This window comes from Protopterus annectens, chromosome 6.part0 (genome assembly GCF_019279795.1).
Source record: "Protopterus annectens isolate FY-2018-M chromosome 6.part0, PAN1.0, whole genome shotgun sequence".
NCBI classification, from domain to species: Eukaryota; Metazoa; Chordata; order Ceratodontiformes; family Protopteridae; genus Protopterus; species Protopterus annectens.
Window position 1 is genome coordinate 340,485,677 of NC_056737.1, and position 25,433 is coordinate 340,511,109.

Sequence of the window (25,433 nt, forward strand, 5' to 3'; positions counted from 1 at the left end):
GTGGTAATGCTTAGTGAAGGTATGAACAGAACTCCATGTTGCAGCCCCAGGATGTCCCTGATACGTACCCCTCTGAGAAAAGATGCAGAGGTGGAAGATGCCCTAGTGGAATGTGTTCCGACTCCCAGTGGGGGTGGTTTCCTGTGGTGTTTGTAACAGAAATGGATACAGTGTGCTGTCCATTTGGAAATGGTTTGTTTTGATATGGCCTTGCCCTCTGCCTCTGCTGCAAAGCTGACTAGTAACTGGTCAGATTTCCTAAAGGGCTTAGTCCTATCCAGGTAGAATCTGAGATGTCTGTGCACATCTAAAGAGTGCAGGATCCTTTCCCCCTTATTTTGAGGTTTAGGGAAAAAGGTGGGCAATTGAATAGATAGGTTGAGACCCACATTGGACACTACTTTAGGCATGAAAGTTGGGTTAGTCCTGAGGGAGACCCTGTCAGCGTGAAAAATGATGAAGGGTTGCTCAGACACTCTTCTAGCTGAAGTGATGGCCAGAAGCAAGGCTGTTTTCCAAGAGAGGAATTTTAACTCTGCTGAAGCTGAAGGCTCAAAAGGGGGAGTGTGAGCTTTTCCAACACAAAGTTAAGGTCCCAAGCAGGGGTAGGGGCTCTTCTGGGTGGCCTTAAGTTGTTAGCCCCTCTAAGGAACTGCTTGATGAGGGGGTGTGAAAAGAGAGGTGGTTCTGTGCTATAATGAGCAGAGATGACAAAGGCATGGATTTTAACAGAAGAGAAGGATAGGCCCCTGTGAAGCAGGTCTGCTAAGTAATACAGGATGAGAGGTGAGGAGGGCTGTGCTGATTCAGTTCCTTTATCCTGGATCCAGAAGCAATAACTTTTTCACTGGTCAGCATAGGATTTTCTAGTGCTGGGTCGTCTGGCTTCACATATAATGTCCAGGACTTGCTTGCTTAGGCTAGCCACTGGAGGAGAGGTCAAGGAATAAGCCTGGCTGCCAGGTTCAGGGTCTGCAACTGTAGATGCAGGAACTCTCCCTTCTGCTGGGTCAGGAGAGTTGGACTCTGAGGGTGGTGCCATGGAGGCAACTGTGACAGACTGCGCAGTAGTAGATACCAGTGCTGGCATGGCCAGTCTGGGGCAATCAGGATTGCCCTTGGTCTTTCCTCCCATATTTTGAGTAACATCCTTGTAAGAAGAGGCAGAGGGGGAAATGCATAGATCAAAAGGTTTACCCATTGGAAGGATAGGGCATCCACTTTCCAGGCCTTGCTGTGAGCTTCCCTGGTGCAGAATTTGTTGAGCTGGTGGTTGTTGTGGGAGGCAAATAGGTCCACCTTCGGGTACTCCACCTTTGTGTACTCCATTTCTGGGTTACAAGGCTGAAGGTCTTGTGGTTTAATTGCCACTTGTATGTGTCTAGGAGATGTCTGCTTAAGTTGTCTGTCAGGGAGTTTTGGTTGCCTGGCAGGAATTGTGCTAGCAGGTGAATCTGCATGGCTGAAGCCATGTGCCAAAGGGTCATGGCTAGCCTGCATAGTGAGTAAAAGTGGGTTCCTTCCTGCTTGTTGATGTACCACATCACTGTGGTGTTGTCTGTTTTGATTAGTAGAGGCCCCAGAGAGAGTAGGGGTCTGACAGCTGTCAGAGTGTGCTGAACAGCTAGCATCTCTTTTTGGTTGATGTGCAGATTCATTTGATTTGGACTCCAGTGGCTCTGAATGCACCTGCCGTCCAGGTGTGCACCCCAGGCATAGTCTGATGCATCTGTGGTTAGGGTCTGGGCGGCGTGGGGTTGTGAAAATGGAAGTCCCTTGTTGTGGTTGCATGCTACTGCCCACCAAAGAAAATCTTTCCTTAGACAAGGTATCAAAGGTATAACAGTTTACAGGTCCTGAGAATGTTGACACCAAAAGCTTTTTAAGTACCACTGAAGTTTCCTCATATGCAGTCAGGCATTTGGAATTAGTAGAATGCAGGAGGCCATGAACCATAGGGCTTGCAAAATCGTCCTTGTGGATAACTGGGTTCTGGTGGCCAGTTGAGAGAAGTAGCCTGTCAGGCTTGTTTTTCTGGAGTAAGGAATGCCATTTGGGATGCTGTGTTCAGGCTTGCTCCCAGGAATACAATTTTCTGACTGGGGACTAGTTTGGATTTCTTTTTGTTTATAGTGTACCCCAGTGAGGTTAGTAGGTCTTTTACAAATGTCAGGTGCTGCAACAGCTTTTCCTGTCTGCCTGAATCAGGCAGTCGTCCAAGTAGGGGTAAATTTGAATATTTCTTTGTCTGCAAAAAGCAATGGCTGAAGCCAAGCATTTTGTGAAAACTGTTGGAGCAGTGGATAAGCCAAAGGGAAGTGCAGAGAACTGATAATGCATAGATCCTGCTCTGAAACGTAGATATTTCCTGCAAGAGTCTCCGATTGGGATGTGCAGATGCCTCTTTTAGGTCTAGAGTGGTCAACCAGGCATCTTTGGATAGCATAGGAAGAAACTGCTGGAGGGTGAGCCTTTTGAATTTTGGTACCACCAGGAAAGTGTTTAGAATGGAAAGATCTAGGATTGGGCACCAGGTGCCCTCTTTTCTGGGTACCAGGAAAAGTCTGGAATAAAAACCTTGGCCTATCTGGTCTGCAGAGACAGGCTGAACTGCCCTCATGGAGAGCAGGGAACGAACTTGGTTTTGCACCTCTGCCCACTGGTTTGGAGGAAGATCTGGGAACCCTTTTGGGGTTGGCAGTGTGTGGAAATAAAATGTGTACCCCTGGGACACTATGTTGAGGACCCATTCATGTTGACATCAATAATAGAAACCTTGACCTATCTGGTCTGCAGGGACAGGCTGAATTGCCCTCATGGAGAGCAGGGAAAGAACTTGGTTTTGTGCCTCTGCCCACTGGTTTGGAGGAAGATCTGGGAACCCTTTTGGAGTTGGCAGTGTGTGGAAATAAAATTTGTAGCCCTGAGACACTATGTTGGGGACCCACTGATCGTTAATGATGGAGGCCCAGTTTTTGCATGGGAGGCAAGTTTTCCTCCTAGGAACACAAGCAGGTGGGCAGAGGTAAGAGGCGAGTTGAAAAGTCATTGTGAATTCTTTCCATAACGGGGTGGCTTAGCACTCCCTCTTTTAGAAGTGGAGGTACTCCATTGCTTAGATCTCTGCATTCCCTGGGCCTGCTGTCTGGGGGGGACTGCTTCCCCTAGGTCTAGTCTGACCAAGCCTAGAGGGGGCTGGAAAGGATCAGTGTTTTGAGGGACAATGCCTACTGAATTTCAGAGGCTGGACTTGCAAAAACTCCTTCTGCAAAGATTTAGCTTTTTTCCATTTTTCTTAAAACCTCTTCTGCCTTGGTGCCAAACAGATTTCTTTGTTCAGTGGTGAGTCCAATAATTTTGATTTGACATGGTCTGGCAAGGTCTGTTCCTTAAGCCAAGCATGCCTTTTATGTACAGAACCTGTGACTGCTGCCCTGCAGGATGCTTCTAGGGTGTCAAACACACATTGCAGGGTATGCTTAGTAATGTGGTTTGCAGCTTGCATAAGCTCCTGTAATTATTTTCTGCACAGTCTGGAAAGGTAGATAATTTTTGTTTAATAAGTTCCATAGAATTTTGCTGGTATTTCAGCATGTGGAACAGACAATTTAATGCTCTAATGGTAAGAGTTGCAGAAGTGTATTTACCCCATCTGTCTAAAGCTCAGGAATCCCTGTCCGAAAGGGTGGGATTCTTAGCTGTGGTTGCTTTTACTCCTTTAGGTCCTTGGGAGATGAACTCTGGGTCAGCAGTAGGATTTTTGAAAAGAAATTTGTGTGAATCAGGGACTCTAATACCTGTCGGGTTTCCTAGAAGCAGGAGGTAGAGTACTGGGAGTTAAACTAGAGTCCATGAAAACATCATCCACAACATCCAGAACAGGAGGAATAGCTAACGGTTTGTGCTGTGGTAAATCTAAAAATTTCCTGAATCTCTTTTTGGACTGAGGATAATCCTGGCATTCCCAGTGGAAATGCTCTCTCAAGGTATGTAGAGTTTCACCAAAAGAAAAATCCTCTGGAGGAGAAGCAGAAGGAATGGATTTCTATGCATCTGAATCCTCATAAGCAAATAAGGGCATGTCTTCATAATCAGAAATCTCACAGCCATCAGACTCTTGGTCAGATAAAGCTGCTGGGGTCAAGTCTCTTTCTTTTAGAAGGTGCTTCCCCTAATCAACATAAGGTTTTCTGCCATTTTAAGCATTTGAAATTGAGGCATGAAAGCAGGTGCTTTAGCTTGGGTCATAGGTTTTTTTTAGGCATAGTGTGTACCCTGGGCCTTAGAAACTCGGTAGTTTTAGAAAGAACTGAAGATGCGAAAGAAGTCTGTGTCGAATATCGGTAGTGTGAAGAACTTCCTTGGAAGCCAGTGCCTGTACAGCGGCTCCGGACATATTCAAGGTAGAGACATCCGCAGGTTCCGTAGTCAAAGAAGAGTCTTGCGGCATACCGGACTCCAAACGGGTCTCGGTAGCAGCCTGCAAATCCATAGAAGCGGGCATCAGGGGCTGCGAAAGCACCTCACTGAGTACCGGCGAACTGGTGACTAGCTTAACGGAAGCGTCGTCAGCAGTTTTGAACCTGTGTGGTCTGTCTCCATCTTTATCCTTATGTTTTTTAGGGAAGATCAGTAGTCGGATGGTTTACTGAAGCCATCGGAGATCGAGCACGAAAGTATTTAGCTATGATAAGCAACCAACGACATAGTTCTGGCACTGAACAAAGCACAAAACCGACAGTGAGGAGCATCATGGTCTGGGCCTAAACAGGTGATGCAGTAAGAATGAAAATCGCGGTGTGGTATTTACTTTCCACAGGCGAGACAATTGTTAACTTTGTCTGACATCGGTTAGAGCAAGAAAAAAGGATTCCCAACGGGGCACTTAGCTTTAGAAGACTTCAGTTTCGGAAACGAAAACTCAGGTAGCAACTAACCATCACACGTGCGAACTGCTTCTGATTCAGGCTCCTCAGCAAAAACGACTGATGTAATGGTGTCAGATGCCTGTTTTTATACCACTGACGACCTGACGTCAGCCCTGAAGCAACAGCAACAGACGCAGAAATACTAAGCCTCTGATATTCGGGCCGACTGAGGGCTACCTTGGCAGGATAACCCAAGTTTGATGACTGCAACAGTGAAACACGAAGAACATCTAAGCAATGTTACATCTGCTCATGTTCAACTCAGATGAACTCCTTGATGGCAGTTTTCATAGGAAATCAGTGCCAATTTAGTCAACAGAAGTGCACTGACTGATCCTTTTGTCTTAAAGGATTTCCTTTTGCTTCAAGTTGGTATAATCAAGGCCTGAATCAGTTTAGGAGTGGGAGGTGCAGGAGGACTTGCCCCCCCCCCCCAAAAAAAAAAAATCTATTTTTTTCCACTGGGTTGAATTACCTACCAATTTTACTCGACAAACTGATTCTTTACAGAGTGGAAGAGAATTTACTGGGGATCTCCAGTCTTGACAAAAATATGCAGGACTAGGTATCTCAGAATTTCAGTAGTGGGGTCTCTTGTTGGTTCTTCCAGACCAAGGAAAATGGCAGGGTCATGTCCATATTATGAGTGGATGAAATTAAGCTGAAGTTATTTTCTAGTACATCCTGGGTTATTTGAGTTCATTAGGGCATACATATAACCTGGAAGTGGTTTAAGAATATGTTGCATACAAATTATCCACACTTTTCACCATTACGCAATATCCCTCTCACTCAAAGGGATAACACATCTAACCTCCTCATAGTGTGCTCATATTCTCAAATACATAGGTGGGAATGGGTTTATCTACACCTCGAACGAGTGGTGTCTGCATGCCCCCTTGTTTCCACGAGTTATTTTCTCATGCTCTAGTTTTTCCTTCCACCTCCAAAAGACATGGTTGGATACATAGCTTAATCCTCTGCTCTCCCAGACAAAGGTAGTTATGATCTGTTAATGAGTTACAGCTTGTAGTCCAGGGTTTGAATAATTTCAGCCTCCATTTGCTTACAGCGTGGTATGGCTTAGCTTAAGGATTCTTCACCCAGCTGTGGGCAAAAGACAAAAACTAAGCTTAACATGCATTCAAATGCTAAACAGAAAATCTTTAACAAAGCGGAAAAATAAAGTAATAAATTAATGTTTCTTATGTTCATCTTTTTCAGGAACAGCAGCAGCAACAACTCAAATTTGTTTTTGCACAAATTTTGAGCACCACCATTTAAATATCATCATATAAACTATAACATGCTAGGTAATAGATGCACATTATGCAGTCCCATATCCAGAAGTATTCTAATGTAGTTATCAATTATTTTCTCTCATCAAATTCTGAAACAATGAAAAAAAATATTTTCACCTACACAGTTTGAATCTGCATGAAACATGAACAGGAGTAGTATTAAAGTTTTACTTGTGACAAGAATACTGGAAACCAGCACCCATACCTCCTAACTGTATCAAATTATTGTTTTTACAGAATTTTGGGGTCCAAATAATGGGGTCCCACGATTCCTGAGTGGCACCCCTTAATTTCCGAATTTTACGGCTTTTTTATTTTAATTTTTTTTCCCTGGCTTTTTGAGCTGACATCATCACGTGTGCCATGTCAGCTCCGTGAAATGGCCTACCAGCCTGTCGGAATTGAGCTCAAGGGCTCACATGCATGCATTTCTGGCTGCTCCAACCAAGCCACGAGGGAATGGAATAATGGTGGTGGTGGTTCTGCAAGTAGGAATGGTGGTTCCGCGAATGGAAACAAGCGTTAACACAAATATTTATTATGCCAACGTTCTGGGGACTGCAGAGGTATTTATACATTCTGGGTATGCTGCATGGTAACTAGGACGTGTGTGTGTGTGTGTGTGTAAAAATATATATAAACTTTTTTTAATGTTCTGTGCCTCAAAATCTGTGGTTTTCTGGATTTTGTGGCAAATTAGTGAAGGACTGAATTTACTAAATAATGACAGGCATTTGAATTTCAGACTTCATATTCTTCAGAAAATAAATAACACAAAACCTTTTATTCCAGCAATTTTCTAAGTTTTTAAGATCAGTATTTGAAATGTGTCCATATTTTTGAGGCTGTATTCCCCCATTATTGGCTTTGTCAAGGTTTTTTTGTGCTAAGAGGTTGAGAGCTATGGCAAGAAAGAAGTGAGAACTGAATTCACTTACTACGTTTCAGTCTTCCAATCTTTCAGGAAACTGCTGATTTGGCATAGTGGTATGTTGCTGTGACTGTAGTGCACAGGGTCCTGGGTTCAAGTCAAGGCAGTGAAATACATGGTGGTAACAACATTTTGTCCTAGCAACTTTCCAAAATTATGCAAACAATGTTTAACATGTGCCTCTGGTGTTTGGGCTTTTGTTCCCCCCCCCCCAATAAATTTTGTTTTTTTCCAGATTTCTTGTGCTGCAAAGTTGAGATATACAATTGAATGTCAAATAGATTTTACAAGGAGCTGAGAGCTTTAGGGAAAGAGGAGTTTAGTGTTGCTTATGCTGACTCTGCTTGCATTACTAATAGCATAACAGGTTAAATACTTGCTTTTGATGCAGAAGACTGTGTGTTCTACTCCCACAGTATATGTATGCATTGATACTGTACTGTGTTGTACTTTTAAAGGGGGTGGATGTAACAAGTCAAGGATGTAGCTACAGATACAACAGAAGTGAGAAAATGTCATGCACAAAGGCATTTGTGCCTCAGTGGAAAGAGCAACAAATATCATTAACCCAAATTCAGGAACAGAAAATCAGAATTATATTCTGCTGCATTATAAGAAAAATATTTTAAACAAGTACAGTATATTTTCCAGCATTCAAGATAAAACACATTTTTCCACTACAGACAGTGGAGAAGCAAGAGTGGCCAGTTAACAGCACCTGGATTACAATGATAGTTTTGATGCTTCAGGATGAATGTAGGAGAGGGTCTGTCAGTACTTGGACTAAAAATTGGAAGTCTTAAAGCATGCAGTTCACCTAGTTTATTTTGTTGTGCATTTACAGCTATTGAGTTAGTCTGGTAACACAAATCAGAGTAAGTCAAGCAAAAAAACTGAAACTGAAAATAAGTTTGAGAACCTGTGCAAGATGCCCATGGCTTGCACTACTGTCATTCTAGGTGTGTGTGTGTGTGTGTGTGTGTGTGTGTGTGTGTGTGTGTGTGTGTGTGTGTGTGTGTGTAAGTAGACTTTTATGATCGAAATGTTCTGAACTGGACAGTTTTGCCATTATTGGTTCATGTATTTTGTTTCATTGCCTACTGAAAAAATGTTCAAACAGTAATTTTAAAATGCGCTCCAAGTATAATAAGTGAGCTGTATTATAAAGGAATATAAGTCAGGAAGGTGCATCAAAGAACACATGTATGTTTCTTGTTTTGTGCGCAAGGGGCCTATGATTTGAAAACAGCCCAAAGGTAATCTTTATCCATCACTGGCCAGATGGAGTTTCCTTGGATGTGGTGTGGGTTTCAATGAATGTGAGTTTCAAGGGCAGAAAAGTTTTAATGCTAAGTCTATTTTCATTATGAGACGTATTGCTTTGTTTAGCAGATGTCTAATAGTGCTTGTGCATTGTGCTATAAAATGCAAAAATAAAATCCAAATAATCATTGCAGAAGCAAAGCAGTATGCACATTACTGTTTATGGTAAATGAGGCAAAATAGCCAGGTAATGGGACATTGGAATGGCTGCAGGGGGACTCTGTTCTTCAGTTTGCGCTTGAAAGGTGATATCCCACAATTCCATTGGAGTGGGTGGGGTTGTATACTTATGTATGCAAATTATATGTTAATCATGGGCATTGTCCAGATTTTTGATGTTTCCAGGTTGAGAGGTAAGCAAACACCTTTATTTGGACTGCCTTCATTTTGTGCTCCAGCCTGGTACACTCAGACTAAATCAGAGGTCACAATTTATGACCTTCAGCCTACCACATTGAAACTAAACTGTGATGCATGCATTTAGGGCAAAATATCCTTCAAATACAACATCAGTAACAGCCCACACTGTCATAGCCTGGCCACACTGCCTATGTAGGCAGAGGTAGTTAACTTTATCAGAAGGATAAAGTAGTGAAGAATGTCTGCTGCAATTAAGAAAGCTTATACACCATATTGAGCAAGAATGCTCCAGATATCCTATATCTGACAAAGATGCTGCAGACAAGGATGGAGATACAAGCCAAACAATCTGATGTCCACAGTATCCACTTTCACAGTCATGAAGGTGCAGGAAGGGCGATCAGGCTGACATTCATAAAAGTACCACACACTGTTAGCAGTACCATAATAAAATGCTACGTAGGTTCCTATGTCAAAGCTGCACCTTACAACTTGGCTGCCCTGTGAATCTGCATACTAAGGGGATATAGATCATGGATCACCATTAAGTCATACAGCCAGCACAGGCCAAACTGGGCAAACTCACCAGATCTCAAGTCTGAGAAACCAGCTTCATTTCTTTACACTTACCTAGGTCATTAGTAACTCTGAAGGTACCATTAGCAAAAATCCAGAAGAAAATTCCTTTAGCTTTTTGGGCATATCCACCCCCTCTATCTACTCGACCAGCAACAAACACACCACCTGTAACAGAGGTTTCCATGTAGACATCGCAGGTTATGTTCACATCTTTCCTGAAAAGGATTATACAGAAAAATAAATGTAAAATATATACTACAACAATTAAAATACATTTACTACTTTGCTGTTTGTAGGTACCTTGCACCAACTAAAAATGTCAAGAAAAACTAAAAAGGTACAACTCAAAGGACAAAATACTGTATAATATGAAAAGCATGTGCACATACAAAAGACATAATATAATGAGAACCCTAGATAAGTGCACAATGAATATACTATTGCTGCCCTAGCTATGAGATATAAGGGAGGCAAGACAATTAAACAGATGCACAGTGCTTGCAATAAAACTGGCTACTGGATTCAGTATAGTTTTACCGATTCACAGGCATTCCAATGCATTCACGTTTACTACAAGAAAATATTTTTGCAATACCAGATGTTGCAAAGTGGAAAAAACTTGTAATCTAGCATGCTCTAAAGAAATTCAAACTAAAACAAATCTTTAACACAGTAAATTGCTTAACACCAAATTACCTTTTCATGCATGTTAAAACAGTAACAGCACTCAAACCACTGTATGAAAATCTAAATGAAATCCAGTTTATAAAGGAGAAATTTATTTTTTCTACCATCAATTAAGTTTAAATATAGTTATTATTCAACCTGTGGCAGATTACATACATAAATTAATCTAGAGTCCATCCATCCTCAACCTCTTATCCCATTTTGTACATGGGGTCGGGGGGATCACTTCAGCAGTGACAATCATCTTGAGCCAAGGATTACATGACCGGGTGGCTAGCCCTGCCATTGCAGTTCATTCATATCACACACCCTTCACAGTGAATTTGGAGTGCCCATTCCACCTACTGCATTGTCTTTGGAATGTGGGAGGAAACAGGAGCACCTGACATTAATCTAGAATGTTTAACGAAATGCAGATCTTAAGTCCTGGGGTCAGTGTCAGAAAACTATTTGAAAAAGGAATTATTCCTGAAAACAGAAAGGGTCAAGAACTTGACGAAACAAACTTCCAAGATAGTTGCACACTAAGTAACAGCTTAATTTGAGCTCTCCCAACATGAAAACAGACACTCAGAAAAGAGAGCTAATGAACTTATAGATTTGGTAAATTTCAGTAACTGGCTAATAAGTGCACTATCAAGATGTCAGGTAAAAAAAAAAAAAAAATCGGAGAACTTGAAAGAAAATAAATCACAAAAGGTGAGGAGAAAACACTGACTAGGAAGAATACTGCAGCTGATCAGCAAAAAGCAGTGTACGTTCCAGCTTTGATGCAAGACAGGACTTCCAGTAATCTAGAGGAAAAAAAATCAAATGTGCTCAAGAATTGATTAAAATAAATGAAAAAAAATTGAAGGCATACATCAACTCAAACAACAAAAGGCTGGAAAATGAAAGAAGCTTTAAACAGATATTCAGATGAGGTGATAAAACTGCAAAACATTAGAGGCCAAAAATTAAGAAAAATCTGGCTGAATATGAGACTACTCCAGAAGAGATGCTTCAAAAAATAAATAGAATTAGAAGACAGAGCACACAGGGGAAAATCTGAGATTTTCTGCTGTACTAGAGAAGCTGGAAGGAATAGACTATTAATTTTATGAAAGCCCAAATAAGCAACTAGACTGGTATTCCTCAGCTGGAACTGCTAATTGAAAGGGCACATTCCTGTGAATGCTCCAAACCTGGTCATAAGAAAGCAACCTAGACCTTTAATAGCAAAGATGCAATCCTACCAGCAGAAAGAGTTGATTTTGACAAAATTGTGTCAGAAGGACAAAGTACTAAATGTGGGAAACTGAGTGTATTTAGAAAATGATTACTCACTGTACACCAGGCAGAAGAGGGGTAAATGTATTCCATTAATAAAGGAATGTTGAGAAAAAGACATGAAATTCAAGCTTCTGTATTCAGCTATTTTCAGAATACTCTTTCCTGCAGGGTCAAAATTATTTTCTGATGCAGAAGTTTGTCCAACAAAAAGTGAGCTATGAAACAGGAGATTCTGCTTCTTGGTCTTCTGGTAATAAAGCCCATGCAGAGAATGTGCCAGTGACATATTTTCCAATGTTTCAAAGAAAAATGCTCGAGAGAGAAAAAAATCACAAGACTTGCCAGAAGGAACTGGGAGTATGTTGGAAATGAAGCATGGGAGACTGAGATCAACAGGAAAAAAAACAGCAGCTGGAAAACTGACAAATGTGGGATAAAGCATTAATTGTATTTGTGAAATATGATAGAACAAGAAAACCTGGAAATATTGGATTTTATTTGATTCTGTTAAACTTGCAGACTCTAAAGCATATGCCCTACTTCATGTCATTAATGTATGAAAGAACATTTAAGGACAGGGGAAAAGGAAGGAAAGAGTTAAGTAAAACAAAATTTTGTTCGTAACAGTAGTGTTTTTATAATGCATGACAATCTGCATGCTGTAAGGGAAAGCTTTTTCAGTTACTTTTGAATATAATACGAATACTAAAGTAAAAGATGCCCCTGTTTTTCTCTCCTCTTCCTTTCTCTCTTCTTGTTCAGTTTTAAGAACTGTAAGCACTGCAATGTAAAAAAAGAAAAGACTGGTTCAAAGACCATGATACAAGAAAAATGTATGCATTTTTTTACTGTTGCATAGGTGAATGACTGGATTAAGGCCCTTGGCTTGATCTTGTAATAAGTTTTATAGGGGAGCAAATAAATATAAAAAGAACACTGCATGTAAAAAAAAAAGCTTTCCTCTAGCAAATAAATGAGTGCTCATAGAGGACACTGTATCTGGTACTCATGTATCTATGGAGACAACCTGATAAGGAGCAATAAAAACAGAATACTTTCTTACAATGGCTATGAGATGATGTTTTTTAAAAGCATTCAAGTGTTTTTCCCAATCTGGGAGAGGAATAAAGATAACAAAAACAGACAGCACTTAGTAGAAGCACAGGTCTTAGTATGGATAACCTTATTTATAGATTAATACAAGTCTAGGAGTGTGGCTGTCAGCCTGGGACAACTGTTCCTATTATGAAGGTAAAACTTCAATATTTGAAGATGTACATAGTTTTGTGTATTAGTATTAAGTTAATAATTTTTGGGGTATATTGTGTGTGTGTGTGTATGTATGTATATGTGTGTGTGTGGGGGGGGTTTGAGGGCTTTCAATAAAACAAAGTTTTGTAAGATGCGACAGGTTGAAATGGATATGATAAGAAACAACTGTGTAAAATATCAACCTGTCAAACATTAATGTATGCATGTAACACAAAAGCAGGAAATAGACATTTGAAAAAAAAAAGCTGTTAGACATAACAGGTTCTCAAAATAATGACAACACTTTCTATATTATCTTTAAATGTAAATGGTCTCCCAGATATATACAATAAAGAGTAGTGAACTACATTGCTACAGGAGATACATTTGGGAAGAACTGAGCATGTGGATTTGATAAAGAAAGGTTTTCCGGATGGTTATTCAGCAGAATATCTGGGACAAAGGAAAAGTAGAGTACTTATATTAATTGCAAGAGAAGCTCAAATAGTGATAGAAAAGGATAAAATAAGATAATGGTAGATTTGTAGTACCAAGACTGGCAAGGGAGGAAGATTACACTGCCATTACTGTTATAATGGAGCTTAAGAAAATTCTGGGAGAACTAATCAGCTTTCAGTAGGGAATATTACTTATAGGTAGGGACTCTAGCAGTGAGGATGTATCTGTGGGGGCCAAAAGGGAAAATATGACCAAAGAGGGTAGATTTTTTAAGAAAATTCTGAAAATATTTGACATGGAAGATGTGAATTCAGTATTAGAAGTCCAGAGTGAATTTACGCATTCTTCTCCAAGATGCAAAAATCAGGTTAGGCTAGACATAACATAATATTTCACAGGAACATGTGCACTTAATTGAAAGTTTTGATATGTATCCAATAACGATTTCAGACAACGTCCCAGCAATAACCAGAATAAAAATGCAAGGTATTGAAATAAAAATGGCATGCCGGCGCTTTTCCATCTATCTCTTGAAGAGAGAGGAATTTAAGGAATGGGTAGTGGAAATTAGTTGGGAGTTATTGGAGAAGATAGAAATTTCTTCTGAAAATATAGCTATAGAGTGGAATAAAATTAATGAGAAGTTATGTACCTAATGTAACGTTCCAGGTTAGTGGTCTTCTCTCGCCTTCTTTCTTGCTGGATGGGTTTGGAGCCAAACCTCGGCTCCGACTCGGCCACTTACTAAAGCGCTCAAGAGCTAATTTTACAGGCTCGAGGCAACCCTATATCCCATGATGCTAGGCGATAACTACCCAGATCTCGTTTGGTAGCTGAAGAAAAAAACAACCTAGGCAATATAGTCCTCCAACTGGAGAGGAGGAGGAAAAAGATAACCCCGAAAGGATCGCTATCTAAGCTGAAGTTACCCCAGGACAAGGTATCTGGCTGAAAATTCAAGATCAGGACCCTTCAAAGAAGGGGGAAAAACTTCTCGGTCTGTCCAGGCTAGGGGGATGGCGGGGGCGAAGAAAGAAGGCGAGAGAAGACAACTAACATGGAACGTTATGGTAGGTACATAACTTCTCAATGTTAAGTTGTCAATCTCGCCTTCATTCTTGCTGGATGGGACCGCTTCCCTAACACCTTCATCCTGGGTGGCTCATTGGAACAGACTCTTGAGAACGGTGGAACCAAAGTTTGCCCTGCTTCTGGAGGCCATGTCCAATTTGTAATGCGATACAAAGGAATGAGGAGAAGCCCATGTGGCTGCTGCGCAAATAGTGTCTATTGGTAGTCTGGCTTGAAAGGCTGTTGATGTGGCTAGTGCCCTGGTTGAATGGGCTCTTGACCTAGAAGGCAATTCTTTACCCTCTGAGTTGGTAAATATACGTAATCAAAGAAGAGAGCCACCTAGACAAAGTTACCTTGGATACTGGAAAGCCTTTCCTATTTTCTGCATAAGATAAAAAGAGTTGGTCAGATTTCCTGATTTGTTTAGTTCTGTCCAAATAATATCGGAGCTGACGAACATCCAGACAATGCAGTTTTTGCTCCGCCCTGTTCGTATAATTAGGGAAGAAAACTGGGAGGTTAATTGATTGATTTAAATTTGTCTGCGAAGCCACCTTGGGTATGAAAGAGGGGTTCGTTCTTAGAGAAACTCTGTCTTTGTGGAAGACTAAGTAAGGAGGACGAATGCAGACTGCATGAAGATCAGATACTCTCCTAGCAAGAGTCACAGCGACCAGGAAGAGTGTTTTCCAGGAAAGTAATTTCAGTGAACAGGAAGCCACAGGTTCAAAGGGAGGTAGAATCAAGGATGTTAAAACTAGGTTTAGATCCCACTGTGGTGGAGGATCTTTGATCGGAGGTTTGAGTAAAAAGACAGCTCTCAGGAATGCTTTGCAAAGCTTATGGGACATGATGCTGCAGTCCGACAGACCTATGTGAAAATTTGAAATGGCTGCCAACTGAACTTTTACTGTGGAGGATGAAGACCCTGAATGAAAAATTTCAGCTAGGAAATCTAAGACCGAGTGAATTGGAGCAGTGAACGGATCTATATTTCTAGCCTTTGCCCAGAAGGAAAAACATTGCCATTTACTAGTGTAAATCCTTCTGGTAGAAGATTTAAGGGAAGCTACTATAATATCCCTGACGGGATTTGAAATCATAGGAAGCCTGGCTAGGAACAGAAGTGGAGCAACCAAGCAGTGAGGTTGAGAGAATTAAGGGATTGGTGCAGCTGCCCCGACTGATGGGCCAAAAGATCTGGCACTGGATCCAGATGCCAAGGCTGCTCCAAGAGATAACGATGCAGGAACGGAAACCATATTTGTCGAGGCCAATAAGGGGCAATGAGAATCATATTGGCTCTCAAGGTGGTTGCTTTCTGAATTACCTGTGATATTAACGGAAGGGGTGGAAAAGTGTAAAGAAGTCCCCGAGGCCAATTGTGGACTAGAGCATCTCTGGGGGGATGGCCTGGCAGGGGGAAGAGAGTGAAGAAGTCGGGGCATTTGCTGTTTTGAGGTGTAGCAAAAAGGTCGCAGCAAGGAAGGCCCCACTTCTGAAAAATCTCGTCAGTCACAGATTGTTTGAGACACCACTCGTGTGGCATGAGGATAGCTCTGTTCAACCTGTCCACTATGATGTTGGACTTCCCAGGGATATGCGTTGCTATCAGAAACCGCTGAGAAGAGATCGCCCATTGCCAAAGTCTGAGAGCTTCTCGACACAAGGGATAGGACTTGGTTCCGCCCTGCTTGTTGATATACCACACTACGGACATATTGTCCGTTCGGATTGCAATATTCCTCAGGGGAAGAGAGTCTTGGAGGGCTTTCAACGTCAAAAGCACTGCTCTCATCTCCAGGACATTTATGTGCAGGTGGCATTCGAAAGGTTGCCATGTGCCGTGGACTGTCCTGCCCTGAAAATGCCCCCCCCCACCCGATCAGGGAGGCGTCCGATGTGACCGTGGCGACCGGAGAGGGGGGAATAAAGGGTCTGCCTTGATGGACTTGATGGGAGCTCATCCACCAAGAGAGATGATTTTTGCAAATTGGAGTTATCATGATCTTGTGGTGCATGGGGAGTTGTTGGAAAGACCATTGGGCGAAAAGCATCCACAGTAGAAGACGCATGTAAAAACGGGCAAGAGGAAGAAGTGTGATGGCGGCCGCCATGAGCCCTAATACTTTCAGGACATACCTGGCCTGAATTCTGTCGTTCTGAAGCAGAACATGGACATGATTTTGGATATCTAAAATCCTTTGATCTGTTAGCTTTGCTGAAAGCTGCACGGTGTCCAAGTTGGCACCTATAAAGGTAATAGACTGGCAAGGCGACAAGGCAGACTTTTTGAAATTTATAGAGATTCCTAGCCCTCTGCAAATGTGGATGGTGTAATCTCTGGCCTGAAGAAGTTGATGCTTGGTGGTGGCAGTGAGGAGCCAGTCATCTAGATATGGAAACACCTGGAATCCTTGATGCCTCAGGTGAGCCGTAACCGCTGCCATACATTTGGTGAACACTCTGGTGGCTGTAGTGAGACCAAAGGGCAGGGCTCTGAATTGGTAGTGACTGGCCCCCAGCCGGAAGCGGAGAAACCTCCTGGAGTGCCTGTGAATTTTGATGTGATAGTACGCGTCCTGAAGGTCCACAGAGCACATCCAATTGTCCTTGACCAGAAAGGGTAGAATGGACTGTAGCGTGACCATCCGGAATCTTGTCTTTTTTACAAACTTGTTTAGTTTGCTGAGATCTAATATTGGTCTCCAGTCCCTGTTTTTTTGGTACCAAAAAGAACTTTGAGTAGACTCCGGATCCTATTTGGTCTGCTGGGACTGGCTGGATGGCCCTTTTTGCTAGTAGTTTTGAAATTTCTAGCACTGCTTGTTCCCTTAGACTGGGCGGAACGTCTGGAAGGGATCCCTTTTGTTGAGTTGGGGTTTGGATAAAGGGAATTTTGTAACCCTCGGATATAACAGACTGTACCCATTTATCTAAAGTAAGGGAGAGCCAGGCTTTTGGGTACAGCGATAAACTTCCCCCGACTGCCTCCGAAGGTGGACAGTCGGGCAACATCTCAGGGATGTTGGAAGGGTTTGTCAGAGAGAGACTCTGTTACCCTGATTCTGTGGACCCCTTCTGCCTCTTGGGCGGCGTCTGTTGTTGTTACCCCCTCTGCCTCTGGGGGTAAACTGACCTCTTACGTCAGGCGTGACTCCTTGTGATTTGCGGAACCACATTTTTCCACCCTTTTGACCCTTAGGATATGGTCTGAAAGGGGTGGAGAAATGGACTCCTACAGCAGAAAGAGTCTTGCCATCTTGCTCACATCTGGTCAAGGTGTCTTTCACTTGATGGCCGAACAATGTCGAACCATCAAAGGGGGAGTTAGTGAAGGACGCCTTGAAGGGGTCTGCAAAATTACAAAGCCGCATCCAGGTGTGACGCCTTAAGGCCACACCTGTGCCTGCAGCCCTACTCGCTCCATCGGCTGCATAGGAAATGAGCCGTATGGAGGAGTTAACAATGGAGTTTAGGGTTCCCAGCTGTGAGTTGATTTTCTCTTGGGTCCCAGCAGCTGACGGATCCTGTAAAACTTCACCCAACTCTTTGAGAACCTCTCTCTGAAGGCGGGTGAAGTGACACAAGTAATTCAGCGACCACATGGCAAAGGTCGCTGAAGAAAACATCCACTTGCCGTACCTATCCATAGTCCTAGAATCCTTGTTAGGAGGATGGATAGGTACTGAAAGACCGGCTAGTTCCTTCTTGGTGGCTGCAGCCACCACCATGGCATCAACCGGGACACCTTTTGTTAGAAATTGCCTATCCGCTGGAGCCGTAATAAATTTAGAAGGCCTCTGTGGGGTGGGTTACACTGAATCCGGGGCCGTCCATGCCTTCCGTGCCACCACGTCCATAAGGGGGTCGAAAGGTGGAGACACCCAGGAGGTGGAGGGTCGAGAACCAAATGCCTCCAGGTAAACCGACTCGTCCTCAGAAGGATTAAGGGAAGACCAGTTCCCCCTCTGTTTCAGGAATTCAAGGATGTCTGAGAAGGAGACATCCTCAGAGGGGGACCTTGGGGATCCTTCCGACTCATCCAAGTCGGTATCGGATGTAATGGATTCAGGGGAGTCCACATGCTTCCTCTTACATGTCCTCTTGCGCGGAGGTTCACCTGAAGGGTCAGGAGAAGCCTCAGAAGAGGAAGGTATTCCCAGTGGGGAAACCTGAGGCGTTGGGTCTCTGGGTCCAGGAGCAAGAGAGTGGGAAGAGATGTCAGCAGGCACTGTAGTGGGAGGAGCTGATGGAGCTGACTGTTGACCGTGCCCTGGGGCTAGTACACTCCTCATCACCTCGAAGGCTCCCCTATCAGATAGGCCAGAGGGCTCCCGCTCCAAAGAGGTAGGAACCCCAGGCCACACCGACAGGGACGGCTCCGAGAGGGAGAACGTGGTCGGACAAAGGTCCAATGCCACTCGCCCCCTTGGAGCCGGCGAAAGAGACCAGGCGCCCGGATCTCTCCAATGAAGGTATCAAGGAGGAGATCGGAGCAGAAGATGACAAAGTCGAAGGGGGAGGTATCGGCTCCGACGCCACAACAGTCACAGCTCCGAGGAGCTCCGGCTCTGAACTCTGAGGGAGAGTCGAAGGAGGAATAGTAGGTAGAGTTGAAATAGCCACTGTGATGAGACTACTGATCACTCTCTCGAGGTCATAGTCGGAAAGCCTGGATGAATGAGAAGAATGGCTCTGATGGCTCCGCTCCAAGAGCAAGGGCGACCCTGGAGCCGAATGGATCGATTCCAGAGATGGAGATCTGGATCTTTTTCTGGAGATGGATGGAGCCGAAGGAGCCGAAGATACGTCGGCTCCAGCCGGAACCGACCGTGAAAGTAAAGGCTCAGCAGTATCGGCGCCGAGTGGAGCCGAAGTTGGAAGCTGCGGCACCGAAGCATCGGCTCCAGCCGGAGCTGATGTTGCCACAGATGATGAGCCAGCAGCCGAAGGCTTAGGACTTGGAGCCGACGGTTTTGCTGGCTTCGAGGGCTTCCCCGGCACAGACTTAGGCGGGGAGCCCTCGGGCTTTAATAAGCCCCTTAATATATATTTGTTCCTGCGCTCCTGCAGGACTCTTGGGCTGAATGGATGGCACACAGAACAAGAGTCCTGCAGGTGCAGGGGTCCCAGGGAGTAAACACAAGAAGTGTGACCGTCTGTCAGAGACATCTTCTGACAGCACGAGTCACACTTCTTGAAGCCTGAGACCTTTGTGTCCTTCGACATAGTATTGGTCAAAGAAAAGGCACAAGTAAAAAAAAAACACACACACACCCCCAATCCAAGCAAACTAGTTAAACAGGGATACACAAGCGCACCACAGACACAGCAGAGAATCCCTGTCAGGAACTAGGAAAGGAGCAGGCCTAAGGCCTAAAGTAGGGGGAGGGATTAAAATGGATAAAAGGGGAAAAAAATTTAGTACTAACGGGAAAAGGGTGTAATATAACTGTTAGCTAACTAAACAAAGAAAGGGAGTGGGAAGGCTAAGTTTCAAAGGTGACTTTGAAGTAATGAAAATCCCAACACTTACCAAGAGCCGGTAAAATGCACCTCGTCAGCGAAGCGGCAAATGAGATCTGGGGAGTCATCGCCTAGCATCATGGGATATAGGGTTGCCTCGAGCCGGTAAAATTAGCTCTCGAGCTTTAGTAAGTGGCCGAGTCAGAGCCGAGGTTCGGCTCCGAACCCATCCAGCAAGAATGAAGGCGAGATTGACAACTTAACATGTGGAGTTTAAAAATAGGGTGGAAATAGAGATATATGGTTAAGAATTAACAAGAATTATTTAGAGGAACTGACTAAGGTAAAAGTATTGAAGAAGAAGGGGAATCTCATAGAAGAAGAAGAAGAGGAGCAATTGCAGAATGCTAAACAGAAAATAAAGGATTACCTCGATAATATGCATGAGTTTAAAAAGACTTATGTTAAATAACTGTTTTTTGACAACTCCAGACTACAAAAACTTTTAGCACAATGACTCAGGCAAAAGTAGACAGGGTTGTCGCCAAGCTTAGGGAGCCTATAACAAAGAGAACAAACAATCTTGTAGACGAAGCAGAAGTACTTCAGAAATTTCATGAAAATCTGTATAAAGCAGAAAAATATGGAAATCAAGAAAATATACAAATGGGAAATGTTTATGGAAGAATTAAATGTGCCAAGGTTAGAAGTAGATGAGGCTCAAGTACTAATAGGACAGGAGGAAAGGAGACTATAACCAATCTACAGGGAAGTCCCCAGGAATAAATGGTATTCCTGTGGAAGTCTGGAATCTAGGACGGAAAACATGATAAAGATCTTAATGTTTATTGTTTAACAGTATTTTAAGAGGTGGAGAAGCACAAATATCCTGGAAGATTAAGTGGTGGTGGCTGTAATACCTCAAGAGGGTAAAGTCCCATCATATCCAAATTCATATAGGCCCATTTCAATTTTAAACCAGGATTATAAAGTGCTTATGTCTATAATGGCTTAACGAATGGCAAAGTTTATACCAAAATTGACAGATATGGATCAATGTGGTTTTGTGAAGGGGAGGCAAACATCTGACAACATTAACTGGGCAATGATGATCCAGATGGAAGCAGAATGTAAGAAAATGACACTGATGTTGGTGGCTCCTGATGCAGAGAATGTATTCAACAAAGTAAGCTGGGATTTTTTGAACAGGGCAATGAAGTACTTACATTCCCCTGATAAAATTGTAAGGTTGATTAGAAGGATATATGATGGATCTGAGGCAAAAATTCAAGTGGTTGGGTTCCTCTCTGACAATTTCTATTTGAGCAGAAGAACCAGGCAGGGGTGTTCTCTTTCCCATTTCTTATTTGCATTATATTTAGAACCATTGGTAATGAAAATAACAGACTCAAACTTAATCATATAATTGATATGACAGTCAAGAAAAGTTGCCTTTATTTGCAGAAGATATTATTTTGTACCTGATAAAACCAGAAAAGAACATCTCAGTGTTGTGGAATATTTTCAGACAGTTTCAAGTCTTTTAGGATACAAAATTATTCTTCTTCTTTCGACTTTTCCTGGTTAGGGGTCACCACAGCGGATCACCTGTCCACTCATGATTGGCAGTAGAGTTTTACAGTGTTGAGTTGCCAGCCCGGCACCCAACCTTCCATGGAAGGCACACACACTCATGCCTAGGGCCAATTTAGAGTATCCAATTCACCTACAGCATGTCTTTGGGATGAGGGAGGAAACCGGAGCACCCGGAGGAAACCCACACGACCGCAGGGAAAACATGCAGACTCCGCACAGAAGGCACCCCAGCCGAGGATCAAACCGGAGAACCTCTTCAGGCAACAACACTAACCTCTGCTCCATGTGGCCGCCCTTTTAGGATACAAAATTAATGAGGCTAAAACAAATGGAAAAGATGTAAACTATGTACCCACGTGCAAATTGGTTCAGCAATATACATATTTATGGAGACATGATAAAATGAAGTACTTAGGAGTTTGGATTAAAAAGGAGTCTATTGTGGCAGCTAAGGATATGCAAGAAGAGACTAAATAAAAGATAATACAAAAAACTGAGAAATTAAAAGCTCTGTTTTATGGAGAGCAAGATACAAGCAGTTAAAATGTTTTTAGTCCCCCTAGTTTTATACAGGGTCAGGCATATTTTTATCAGAGGAGAAAATGTGGATAGCAGTTAATAAAGAATTGAAGGATGTTATGTGGGAGGGGAAGATAGTAAAAGTCAAGTTGGATAAGATGATTCTTCCTACAGAACACAATGGTTTGGCATTACCTGATTTGAAGGGGTATTTCAGAGCTACACAGTTAAGGAAGGCTCCTATATAAAGCACAAGCAGAAATCTATAATTCAAAGTGGAAAGGGATGATGATGAAATGGGAATGGGGAGGCTCAAGAAACAAGTAGACCGATTGGGATTTTTGATGTAGATACTTAAGGAGAACAATAACCATACAGATTATATTCAAAAAGTAGCAGAAAGTATTCTAAGAACTACCCAACATGGGAATGCAGAAAGGAATTTCTGCCCATAGGAATGGATGCAATTGGGGATAAAGATAATAGGCAAGAGGGTACTGGAATTTATTGGAGAAAACTGGCAAAGAAGAGAGGTATTGGGAGCTAACAATTACAGAGGTATTGGGAGCTAACAATTACAGAGGGAAAGGTAATAGAAAGGGAAGAGGCCAAAAATGTATTTGGACTGCAGGCTGAGATTGCCTTCCCTATCAAGGATTAATAGAGTATAGGCAAAGAGAAAAATAGGGGGATCTTAAGCGAAAGACCGGCATTGGTAGAGTTTTTAGTAGAATCTAGAACAGAAGCCACTGATAAAGGGATAATTAGTAAAGCATATAAAATACTGCATGATAACTACAAGAATCACAGGAGGTTAGAAAGGACTGGGGAGGGAGATTAAATAAGCAATTCACAAAGAAACAATGGGGGGTATATATGTATGTCTCCCAAATATGCAACAAAGTCTAGAGCAGAGATAAAACTGAAAAGGTTAGGCGCAAACTACATAGAAAAAAATGGAAATTGTGAGAACCATACATACAGAATGTTTTAGATGAGGAATGAGGTTTAAAAGAAGGCATGACTTGAATGAGTTATGTAATGTTTGACAATTACTGTTTGCAACTAAAACTGGGTCAATATGGTTTGTTTTCATTTATATGTGCATGATTGTCTAGGTCATAAATGGTAATTTAATAAAGATGTTTCTTGTTTAAAAAAAAGTACTTGAAGAAACATTACCAGCAAGAGATATTTGCTTAAACAAAACTTTTTTTTCCTGAAAGTCAGAATACAGCTTCCCTGTTTTAGCTCTGAACCAGAAAATTCAGCTTACTCCACAACAGGACTATGACATTTTCAGCAAATTATACATTTGATCAAAGAGAACATTTGATCATGGAGAACTCAGCACAGCTCCTCGTGGTGGCCAGCAGTGTTCCTGTAGCAGCAGAGACCAGAAAAGACTACCTTTCCAGATTTTAAGTATTTTTCTTGGCTTTTTCGACTATTTGATACTTTCGACCACTGTTTTTGCTTGTTTTATCAAAGTTTGTACTGTTTTTACTGTCTTTATAAGCTAAAACTTTTTACTGCACGTGCTAATTTAAGTTTTGCCTAAAAGTCAAATTAGAGGCTAATACACTCAAGTGTACTAGCTTTTGATAGCAATTAATCGAAAATTATAGCATTTATTGTGTTTTCTGCCTTTCTGTAAAAAAATCTTGAAAAAAAACAAAAAAAATATCTTTGTTTTTCCATACTTTCCTAACTAGTGTTCCAGAGACCAGATTTTGCTGATCCCTGGGCTTTGTCTTGGTTCCTGTGTTTCTCCATTTTCCTTGTTTGGTCAGGGGGAAGTTTCTTTACTCACCAGTGAGAGTGGGGAGTACTGAGCTGCCTGTTTGTCCTTAGAGGAGTGGTTTAAGGCAGTAACTTGTAGTTTATTGGCCATTTTGGGTCATTTCCTGTCTTTTCCAGCCCCCTGCTATAAAGCGCGCTTTGGCGGGCTTTTTCAGCTATTGAGAACTCAGCACAGCTCCTCGTGGTGGCCAGCAGTGTTCCTGTAGCAGCAGAGACCAGAAAAGACTACCTTTCCAGATTTTAAGTATTTTTCTTGGCTTTTTCGACTATTTGATACTTTCGACCACTGTTTTTGCTTGTTTTATCAAAGTTTGCACTGTTTTTACTGTCTTTATAAGCTAAAACTGTTTACTGCACTTGCTAATTTAAGTTTTGCCTAAAAGTTAAATTACAGGCTAATACACTCAAGTGTACTAGCTTTTGATAGCAATTAATCGAAAATTATAGCATTTATTGTGTTTTCTGCCTTTCTGTAAAAAAATCTTGAAAAAAAAAAAATATATATCTTTGTTTTTCCATACTTTCCTAACTAGTGTTCCAGAGACCAGATTTTGCTGATCCCTGGGCTTTGTCTTGGATCCTGTGTTTCTCCATTTTCCTTGTTTGGTCAAGGGGAAGTTTCTTTACTCACCAGTGAGAGTGGGGAGTACTGAGCTGCCTGTTTGTCCTTAGAGGAGTGGTTTAAGGCAGTAACTTGTAGTTTATTGGCCATTTTGGGTCATTTCCTGTCTTTTCCAGCCCCCTGCTATAAAGCGCGCATTAGCGCGATTTAGCGCGGAGCTGCCACCGTTGCACACTAGGGCAGCGCCGGTTAATCAGGTTTAAACTATTCGGGCTACCTAAAGTCCACTCTTCAAATTTTCCCTTAAAACTACCTTCCTCAAAGTATACTACTGTTCTATTTAGTGTATCCTAAAACCATAAATTATCTCTACTTGACTCCCAAGTAGACTATTCTCTATCTGTATTGCCCAGCACTTGCTCCTACAGTACTTATCACCTTGATACAGCACTCTTGTTATAGATAGTACCCCAAAAAAGCAAACCCCATTTCTCGGTCACCCACATCCCCCAGAACCTTTTTTAAGTTTTTCTGTCTATTCCTTCTAGCATGTCGAGGGATCAGTTGCTAATGTCCTCTCCTGCTCAGCTGGTTAACCTGGGAATATTGAGGCAATGTTACAATTGCCTCATGTACACAGACAACCCTCTCCTCCTCCCACAAAACACAAATACATGCGAGAGATGCAACTATACGGCCAAACTGGAGGCTGAGCTCTCTCAACATAGGACTGGCAAGACCAGACAAGAGGAGAAGGTAACCACACACACTATAGACCCAGTCTCACATAATACCATCACAACCTCAAATCATACACATAAACACACAAAGACATACTCGGAGGCTCTGATCAAAAATCTACCAAAACAGCAGAGGCCACCAAAGCAGACACCCAAACAACTACCACCTCAGAACACAACACCTGCAACACATAGACCACACAGTCAGAGTGTCAAGCAGTCACAGCCCTTAAGGCCAAACACAATGCCAGACACACTAGTCATTGGTGACTCCATAGTCAGACACACTGACGTCCCGCTCACCAGACTGAGTAAGGAGAAGGTCACAGTAAGCTGCCTGTCGGGCACTAGAATCCGTCACATAACGCAAGCACTCAGGTCTCTCAACAGCAGGTACAAGTACGACTCAATCATTGTCCACGCTGGTGTAAATGACCTGAGATGTACCTCCCTGGACTACATGAAAAGAGACATAGAGGAGCTCTCTGATTATGTAGCCCAGGCAGGTATGACCCTGACCTTGAGCAGTATCCTACCTTCACCAAGAATGATGCCACAATACAGAGATAAGATGATCAG

At 42.4% G+C, this 25,433-nt stretch overlaps 1 protein-coding gene across 1 annotated transcript in view; it reads right to left on the reverse strand.

Annotated features, from left to right (window-relative positions):
- The window catches only part of LOC122804309 (galactocerebrosidase-like), a 503,531-nt gene that overhangs the window by 44,129 nt on the left and 433,969 nt on the right, over nt 1-25,433 (reverse strand). The window contains exon 15 of the mRNA XM_044074100.1: nt 9,474-9,637. Within this exon, the coding sequence (XP_043930035.1) occupies nt 9,474-9,637 (164 nt within the window). The remainder of the gene's footprint in view (nt 1-9,473; nt 9,638-25,433) is intronic.